This window comes from Hemiscyllium ocellatum, chromosome 50 (genome assembly GCF_020745735.1).
Source record: "Hemiscyllium ocellatum isolate sHemOce1 chromosome 50, sHemOce1.pat.X.cur, whole genome shotgun sequence".
Lineage (NCBI taxonomy): Eukaryota > Metazoa > Chordata > Chondrichthyes > Orectolobiformes > Hemiscylliidae > Hemiscyllium > Hemiscyllium ocellatum.
The window spans coordinates 4,591,880-4,602,183 of record NC_083450.1 but is presented as its reverse complement, the minus strand read 5'-3'; the positions used below and the strand labels follow the sequence as shown (position 1 = coordinate 4,602,183).

The 10,304-nt window shown below is 41.8% G+C and overlaps 1 protein-coding gene across 1 annotated transcript; it reads right to left on the bottom strand.

Moving 5' to 3' along the window:
- Positions 1-5,472: 5,472 nt before the first annotated feature.
- Positions 5,473-9,241, bottom strand: LOC132805591 (immunoglobulin lambda-1 light chain-like). Its single transcript, XM_060820725.1, has 3 exons — positions 9,194-9,241; positions 8,730-9,086; positions 5,473-5,884 (listed from the first exon to the last, which is right to left on the bottom strand). Exons 1-3 carry the CDS (start codon positions 9,234-9,236, stop codon positions 5,562-5,564), a joined length of 723 nt encoding a protein of 240 aa, XP_060676708.1. The 5' UTR covers positions 9,237-9,241; the 3' UTR covers positions 5,473-5,561.
- Between the last annotated feature and the right edge of the window lie 1,063 nt (positions 9,242-10,304).

Below are 10,304 nucleotides of genomic sequence, written 5' to 3'. Positions count from 1 at the left end.
CAGCAAATAGGTAAAAACAATGACTGCAGATGCTGGAAACCAGATTCTGGATCAGTGGTGCTGGAAGAGCACAGCAGTTCAGGCAGCATCCAACGAGCAGCGAAATCTTTTGACGTTTCGGGCAAAAGCCCTTCATCAGGAAAAAAGGCAGTGAGCTGGAAGCACGCTCGTTGGATGCTGCCTGAACTGCTGTGCTCTTCCAGCACCACTGATCCAGCACCTGCAACAAATGCTGAGCTTGGGCTCTGAATTCATCAACATACAGGTCTCCGCTTCTTCTTTGCACAGCGCTGATTTTCGGATGAGATTGTTTTCTTTTGAAGTCAGGCCAGGCAGTATTCACAAAAATGAATAGAACAAACGATCTGACTCAACTCCCCACATCCATGTCGCATGCCCCCTCCACTTCATCCTAAACTACCCAATTGGCAAACTATTTGTGTGTGTGGTTTCAGTGTTGGATGTACACTGACAGCTCGGTCAGTGAGAGTGGGGACATGTGAAGCCGTTCAAACCCCCTGACCGCCATCTCCATGCCCAGCTCAGGTTGATTAGATTTGCAGTCAGTGTCATCCACCTTTTCACAGCCCCGAGCGGAAGGAATATGATCACAGTCGGTGCACCACTTTGCTGACTAGATATCGCTTCCCATTTTCCCTTCAGTTTCCTGACACACTGTAAAACTCATTTCACCTTCAACAGCGATTCTCATGCTTCATATCACTGTTTTATTTTCAGTCTATAATTCACACAGTTTCGATATTACTTCTGAGTCAATTGAGCATTTTCTTTACCCAATCAACTTGACCAAGACTTTAGAATCTTGCATTGGGACAGTTTTGCCTTTGAAGATTTATTAGACATATGGGCTGAAGGATTGAGCCCATCGAATCTGTTCCGCCATTCAATGAGATAATGGATGATCTGCTTATACTCAATCCCACTTCCTTGTCTTTTAATAGGAGGTAGTTCGAGCTTGCACACCTCATTTTGCTTCTCGCTTTCAGGAAGTAGATGTTATCCCACAGTGAATCATATCAAATCAAATCCCAATGCTATACTGTCATATTCCCTCTGAAAGGGTTAGCTAAAGAATGGAGGTTCATGCCCTGGGAACAAGCGTTTATCCACTGTGTAATCACAGCAGATTGTGTGCTGGCTTCAGACATACATATTTTGCAAGGTTGTCCAGTCTCTGCAGTGAATCTCATAAAAATTCAGGATAAGATTCAGGCGCAGGAGGATGCATTCAGCCTCCCAGCCTGGTCACCATACATGTGACATGGCTGTTCTCATCTCGGCCTCAACTCCACTTTTCTGACTGCTCTCCATTACGACACCGTCCCACAGTTCTTACTTACAACTCTGTCTCCTCCTCAAGTTGCTTAGTCCTGTGTGACAATGCTGTCATCTAAAGGGGTTATTTTGTCCTTTTTTATTGAAGAGAATGTATAAGTCAGAGGGGAAAGACCTGGTTACTGAAGAACACTTTAGTAATCAGCTTTGGAGACCTTTGGCTTTTTAAAAAAAAATGCTGCGTGAATGGCTGTGATCTGCTCACACTGATCAGGTTTTCGGAGTACCATCAAAACTGCTATGGTCTCAAAACAGTTGGAAGCTTCAATAAATGTCTCCTGGCTAGAACTAACGCTGAATTTTCTCGTTGTTTTGGCCAAGGAGTGTGTTTATGAGATACTACTATATTGGAACAATTAATTAGCAGCCGTTCCTGTATGCATTATTCTGTTAAGTTTTCCAATAGAATTAAATTATTCTAAGTTCATCTTTCTTTGGATGATTTTAATTAGAGTGTTCAAATAATTGTATTTTGCTTATTATCGAGCAGTTTGGCAAATTGCATTACATCTAGGGCGGACAATTTTCATTCCACTTTAAATTAAGAAAAAAAAAGTAGGTTCTAGGCTAACTTCTTAAATATTTGGAGGGGGCATGATCTGGATCACAGGACCTGGCACCAATCACACGGCATAGATTCACAACGCTTTGAGAAAATCATTCCTCTCATATTTCTTTTACATCTGATATCCCTTATTCTAAAACCATGACCTCTCATGCCCCACATGAGGAAAGCTGCTCTCTCTGATAAATTTTTCAATCTCGGTTGGCATCTTATACACGCCAACTAGTCCTGTCAGTCTAAGCATTAATGATACAGGCTGAAATTGCTTAATCTCTCCTCATAAAATAACTCCTTGCTCTGACCAGCGGTTTTCCCTTGCTAGTCATTTAGCCTCAGGATTATTATGTACACGAATATGAGAGATAAATTCCTGGATAATTGAAATTGCAATTTAGCAATGCTGAAATTTAAATTCCACCCTGAAGTGTTACAGGAGATGTTTGTTCTTCATGTATGAGTTTGAGAGATAGATTGAGAAAGGGAAAGGAATGTGTGTGTGTGTGTGTGTGTGTGTGTGTGTGTGTGTGTGTGTGTGTGTGTGTGTGTGTGTGTGTGTGTGAGAGAGAGAGAGAGAGAGAGAGAGAGAGAGAGAGAGAGAGAGTCTCCACGTGCACGGCTATGTGCTTCGGTCAAACACAGGAAATGTAAGGACTATATTTAACCATTTGTCCAACGAGTCTGCTCTGCTGTTCAATCTGATTATACCCCAATTTATACCCCAATGCCACTCTCCCTCATAACCCACAACATTCTTCGCCTCCAGAAAACTATTTCTTTCTAAAACATTTCTTTTTTGGAGAAATGCCCAAAGGTTCACCATGCATCAAGTGAAGAAATTTCTTCTCATCTCAGTCCAAAATGTCCAACTCTCTTGTCCAGAGTTTGCGTCTCCTCAAACTGGATTCTGGATATGTGTGTGCAAACGATAGTGTACGAAAAACAGAAAGTGTGTGAGAGCAAGATAATGTTTATATGACTGTACACGTGAGAGAGGAGTGGTTGGAATGTGTGTGTGTGTATGTGTGTGTGCGAGCAAAAGAGCGAAGGTGTGTGTGTGAGAGAGAGAAAGTATAAAGAGGGTGCATGCAAAGAAGAGAAAATTTATCTGTGTGAGTGAGATCGTCTGATGAAATGAAATTGTATTTGTGAGAGAGGGAGGGTCTGTGTGAAGAGTAAGGATGGGCATGTGTAAGAGAGAAGGGAGACATATGAGACAGTGTAAAAGAGAAAATATGAGTGTGTGAGAGAGAGTAAGAGTGAGCGGGTGTAAAAGAGTGACAGAGAGTGTGTGGAAGTGTTACAGAGCGTGTGTAAGTCAGAGAGTTAGATAGTCTGTGAAAGGGATAGAAACTCTGCCTTCCTGTGTGAGTGAGAGTGTGCAAAAAAGAGAAAGTGTACGCGTGATGGAGTTAGAGAGACTATGTATAAGAGAGAGGAAGTTTGTGTGTGTGAGCATGACGGTGTATATGCGTGAGTGGTACTGGCGAGAGTGTGTGTAAATTGGAGAGAAAGAATGAGTGTGTATGGAAGTGTATGTATCATAGAAGGAGTGTTTACAAATGTGTGTGTAAATAGGAAGTGCGTCTAAAAGAGAGAAAGTGTGTAAAAAGTCAAAGTATTTGTGTGTGCATTTATGCTTGTATCTCCACAAATGAGGTGCCTGAGCGTTTAATCCCATGTCCTTGCGATAAACTTTTCAGCTTTTGATTGGGAAAGCTTTCTGAAATACATCAATAAGTAATTCCATTTCTCGAGACATTTTCTCATTCCCAGGTCTACGGCGATTGCAGTAATTATTGGCATTTCATAGACCTTGGGATGGGGGTGGGGTGGAGATGGGTGTACGTTGCCTGTGGTCCTCAGCTCCACGTGAACACTGATGGTGCATAAAGGAATCCGAAGATTTGAACATGAAAACACACAGAGCTGACAAACCATCATCCTGCTGTTAGCTGGAACTGTGATTCAAGGAGTGATCTGGCTATCCCACGGCCTACACCTTCTCACTGTTCTACCTGCAAAAGCCCTACCATTCACCCTACTCACTTATTCAAATTTCCTGTTGAATCTGTTTCCAACTTCCCATCAGAATGCAATGACTATCTGTGGGAGTAATCTCTCCAAACTTCCCTTGCCTTTGTCCTACACCAGTTTCATGAGCACATAGGTCAAACGTCACACGTTATAGTCCAACAGGTTTATTTGAAGTTCACAAGGTTTTGGAGCACCGCTCCTTCACCAGGTGAAATGTCAGGTATTCACCTGTTGAAGAAGCAGTGCTCCTAAAGCTTGGGGTTTCAAATAAATCTGTTGGATTATAATTTGATGTCATGAGACTTCTGAGTTTGTCTAGCCCAGTCCAACACCGGTACCTCCATATCTTGAGGAATTAGGGTCAGTTCACCCCGAATGAGTTCCCCCCACCCTGAGAGAAATCTCATTGTCCATGATCCAGACGTAGAGGTGGGCGGGTGGGGTATGTCTCATTGTAAATTGTTGATGGTTTGAAGACGGTTTTCAGCTGTGTTTGAGGAATGGCATGTGTGCGTATTAGTCTATGTGCAGGATGTCTGTGTGTCTGAGGAGGGGATGTGTGTGTAGAGAGAGAGAGAGATGGAGATAGATAGATAGAAAGATATATAGATAGATAGATAAAGAGATAGATAGAGAGAGAGAGAGAAAGAGAGAGAGAGAGAGAAAGAGAGAGAGAACTTTCTGTTGGTTTTCCATATATGATCTTCAGTGTGTGTTTTACACTGTGTACCAGCTTTCTACTCTTGTCAGTTAGACCACACTAAAATATGCAGTCCAGTGCAGCCAATTCTATCGGAATTACAGAAGCATTGGGAAAGACACTATCACTAACAAGATCAATTACAGAACTGGGAGCTTAGATTAATTTGGAATGATCAGCCCTGGACACCTCTCCAGAAAACATAGAACGTGAGGTTTGATTGAGGTTTCGAAAGTTCTGCGAGTTTGATGGAGTGGAATGTTCCATTTCTGTAACAAACAAAACCAAAGCAGGTCAAAATAATCCAGTCCCGACAAACTCGGTCAGGATTCGAGGAGAAACTTCCTTTGGTTGAGATTATGTGAGACCTGCTCCCACAGGCCGTGTGGAGAATAGTGGACTTGGTCTCGCAGGGAGTCGGTGGGAGTGGAGGACTCATTCACATAGATAGTGTGGAGGAATGGGGGAGACTGGGGGAACTCGCTCCTCCAATAGGTGCTTGAGGAGAACATTACTGACGCACGTTCCCATGAACCATTTGATGTAATTCTGTGTAAACTGCCAAGCCCCTCAGTGTCCCGTTTCGTGTTCAATGATGAAAGTCAATTCGTTTTAAAATTTCATATTTATTCAGAGCTGTGCTTACAAAGTTCAACATGGTCATTGCCTAAAAGGGGAGATTGCTCCCCATTCCACTCAGAACTAGAGTTGACACACAAAATACTGGGGTCAATTACACCGTTTACCAAATTGAACAATCATTTCACTTACTCCCGATAATCTTCAATATTGAGGTTACTAACCAAACGCTAACATTGCTGCAGAGATTACATTGCAAAGCAAGAATAAACAAGGAAACGCAACATGACACACAGTAACTGACCCGTGACATTGTCAGCCTCAGAGCTAACAGTCACTGGAGCTGATGGTGTTGAGGAGAGGCGAGTTCAGTGAACCGTGCCTCACACTGCAGGAATATCTGGAGCCTTTCTTCCAGTCAGTGGCCGGAACTGTCAGGTAACTGCTCAGACTGTAGCTTTGATCGTTGTCCCGGGACACAGGGCTCGTGGTCACCCCACTGCCAGTCTCCTTCCCATCTACACTCCAGAGGACCTGCACAAAGCCTGGCTTAAATCGACTCACCAGACAGGACAGGGTGGCTGATCCCGTGTCTATTTGTTCTGGTGAAGGTGGGAGCAGAAGAACAGATGGTTTCTGATCATCACTACCTGTTTGTGGGGAAACACAGAGAAAGGGGATTTTATATGTATGTATATGAATAAAAAATGCTGTGATCGATGTGTGCGAAGATAATTGTACATAAATAAGACTCTGAGCTATGTATGTGCTTGGAATACCAACAGAAAGTTATTAATATTCAACACTCTGATTCGTGTGTGTGCACGTGAGGAAGGTAATTATATTGCGCTCTGACCTATGCATGTGAGCGATATGGAGAGCCTGCCAGATATTTATTTGTATATATAGCACTCAGACTTGTGTATGCATGTGTGAAAGAGGCAAATAATGAGTTATTAATATAACTACCTGACTGATGCGTGTGAGCTGTTCTAACATATACAAAACTCTGATATATGAGTGCCTATAAGATTGAGTGAATAAGTGAAGCATTAACATAACTTTCTACGTGTGTGTGTGTTTGAGAGAGAGGAGAGACAGAGAGCGTGTCATTAACATAACTACCTGACCAGCGTGTCAGAGACAATTATTTATATTTCTCTGTGCTGACCTCTCTGTGACAGAAATATTAAGATCGGCTACCTTACCTGTGCTTGTGACATGTTGTAAATTTTGACCTGTGTGTATGTGTGTGCGCATGAGAGAAAGAGAGAGAGAGAGATAATCACTAATACACATCAAACACTGTGACAGGTCTGTTTGGGTGAGACAGAGAATTAATAATAGAACTCTGACCCGTGAGTTGATATCCAAGAACTGTTATAGTCTTTGTCCTGCATTTGAATGTATGAGAGAGAATTATTATTATAAATAGTAATAATAGTAACCTCTGTGTGTGTTTGTGTGTGTGTGAGAGAGAGAGAGGGAGAGAGGAGACGATGTGGGGGAGAATTACAGATTGATCTGAGTGTGTGAGTTATCAATTTTAAATCTGACCTATGTGTGTTTTGTGTATGTGAGAAAGAGAGAAAATAAACAATACTTTGACCTGTGCGTTATTCTGAGAATAATTCTGAAGGAATTATTAATGTAACACTGCCGTGTGTGTGTGTGTGTGTGTGTGTGTGTGTGTGTGTGTGTGTGTGTGTGTGTGTGTGTGTGTGTGTGTGTGTGTGTGTGTGTGTGTGTGTGTGTGAGAGAGAGAGAGAGAGAGAATGTGTGGGTATCTGTGCATGTGTGTGAGTAGGCAGAAGATATAAAATTATTAATATACATAACCATCTGATCTCTGTGTATCTCTCGTTGAGAGAATTCTTAATGTAGTAGTGACCTGTGTGTGTGAGCATTATTGATGTAATCTCGGATCTATGTGTGTTTCGTGTGTGTGTATGTGCATTTGGGAGGGGTAGGAGGGAGTGGTGATGGCGGGTGCGAGCCAGAATTATTGATATTAGTAACATTCTGACTGCTATTTGTTTGTGTGAGATAGACTGATTAATGTAACACTGACCTGCGTGCGTGAGAGACAGGGCAAATTTCTTAATATAACTATCTGACCTTTGTGTGAGAGATAATTATTAATAAATATAACACTCTGACCTGCATGAGAGATAATTGTTAGCATATATAACACACTGACCTATATGTATAAGAAATAGCAAGATGAACTTTCTGACTGTGCATGTGAGAGAGAATTATTGATGTAAACTCTCATCTCTGTGTATATGTCTGAGGACGAGAGAGAAATGAAGGCAGAAAGAATTGCGAACATATATTACTATCAATGTGTGCATGAGGCAGAGAATTATAATTACAACACTGACATGTGTGTTTAAGAGAATTATTGATGTAACGTACCTCACTTGCGTGTGTTTGTGAGTTAGAGAATTATTAGCATAATACCAACCCAGTGTGTATGTGTGACTGAACTAGTGTTATAAATTCAGTTATGTTTGTGATAATGTGAGAGACAATTGTTGACATAAATAACACTCTGGCTGTTATGTGTTTGCGTGTGTGAGTTATGGATGCAACACTCTTACTTGAGTGTGTCTGTGAGATAGAGAATTATTAATAACGACAATAACATAATAATAAAAATAATAACATATATATATATATACACACATATAAACACTCAGACCGCTGGATATTGGAATCAGAAAATTAATTATCAGTGTTACACTACTTTGTGTGCATGAGAGTGAATTTGATACAATCTCTGGCCTGAGTATATTTGTGAGAAAGAGAGAATTATTAATGTAAGATGGACCAGAATATGTGAAAGTATCATTGATATACACTTGTGTGAGAGAAGAAATCGTTAATACATGTCACGCACTGAATTGCGTGCGGTTGTGAGAGAGCGAGAGAATAATTAATACATATGACACGCACTGAGTTTAGATAAGATCAGATTACTTACAGTGTGGAAACAGAACCTTCGGCCCAACAAGTCCACACCGACCCTCCAAAGAGGAGCAACCCACCCAGACCCATTCCCCTACATTTACTCCTTCATCTAACATTACGGGCAATTTAGCATGGCCAATTCACCTGCACATCTTTGGACTGTGGAAGGAAACCGGAACACCCGGAGGAAACCCACGCAGACACGGGGAGAACGTGCAAACTCCACACAAACAGTTGTGCGAGTGTGTGATAGAATTGTTAGTATAAATAATACGTTGATCTGGTGTGCGTGTGAGTCAGTGCGTGAGCGAATCAGTGAGTGATTGTGTGAGTGAAAGTAAATGAGTGAGCAAGTGAGTGAGTGAGAGTTGAGTGAAGGATTAATGTAACACTTGGACTTATATGTATGCGATAGATTTGTTGAAAAATGCATTTTGGTAAAATCTAAAGAACGCTGAAGGAAGAAAATGTCAGCTAATCTGAACAATAATACGGAGACAAACATAAAACAAAATGACTTACTCCGAACAGCCAGGGCAGTCCCACCTCCGAAGATCCATGCTGAGCTATGCCACACAGCACAATAATAGATGGCAGAGTCACTGGAGACCAGGTTTTCAATGGTTAGGATGAAATTGTTACTGGAGGTGTCTCGAGAAGGTTGGAATCGGTTCGTGAAGCCAGTGCCCCTGGATATATCATCATCTGTATCTTGTGTGATCACCCACACTGACGCTTCTCCGGGACTCTGTCGATACCAGTCCACATCGTAGCTGTCCACATCGTCATTCTGCATTGCACACTTCAACTGGACCGTCTGACCGGCAGAGACTGGGTCGGACACTGGACTCTGATTGAGGACAGGATCAGCCAAGGTACCTACAATTGACGAAATACGTAGAGACATTGAGTGACTTTGCCAGTGGATTTGAAACAAACCCGAATGATACTTAACTGACAGACGTTCATCTAGAACAATTCCTGACCTATTACATGGATCAGTAGAGTCCACAGCAGATGCAGCGTCATGAACATTTTCACTAGAAAATGCACTAGAACAATCAACTGTCAGGGTGTTATCCTCAGTCGAACAGTTTGCTGTAAAATCCTGGAAGCTGGTCCGCACCCAGTGATGATAAGCTGGAGAGTGAGCCCCGGGTTCTATTTATTTACCGGAATGCAAATAATGGGGTAGAGACCAAGCAAATTGACACTCCGGGTTTTCACCGATCTATTTCTGGCTTCGTACACCATTGCTCAAAATCTGAACTTTCAGGGCTTATGATACTTGAACAAGTGATTGGACTTTGTGCTCATGGGGGCATAGCAGATAAGGGTGTATGGGGGCTATTCGGCCCTTCGATTCTGCTTTTCCATTAAATAGGATCATGATCGATAATCTAACACAGTTCCTTGTTCGCACTATCTCTCTCAATACTCTTTGTTCTATTCATGTTGAACATCAATAACCAAATCGACTTCAAAACATGAATTTTCAAAAAAGAAACGCTCCTATTTTCTTTGTGCTTCCTTGGTGGTCATAAAGACGTATATCACATAAGCAGGCCCTTTGACTCAACTCATCTATGCTGATCTGGGGAGGGGAGGGGGGCATAAATTTAAGAACAAGGGACAGGAGTTTTCAAGGACAGTATGAGAAAAATTGTTTCCATGCGGGGGTTGGTGGTTATCTGGAAAATACAACCGTAAGGTTGGTAGAGGTAGAAAGCCCGTCAGATTGAAGACATATTTAGTTGTGCATTTGCGTAGGCAGGTACTGGAAACGGGATTAGAATAGCTAAGGGATGATTTTTGATCAGTTCAGACTTGATAGGTTGAAAGACCTTTTTCTCTGCTGGCGACAGTTATGATTCTGTGACTTTAGTTTTTGCTTGACCCCGTTCAATTATTTTTGAAATATTAATCTCATACCTTTCAATAACCTAATCATAGCTCTGTATTGAGTCAGAATCATTAGTTTAGAAGATGGCCTATGTCGTATAATGGTTTTAAAGTGGTAATGTGCGGCCACCATTTTGGTTGGCAGAACAGAAAAACAGGGTATTTCTGAAAGGGCTGGGATATGGAGCAGCTAAT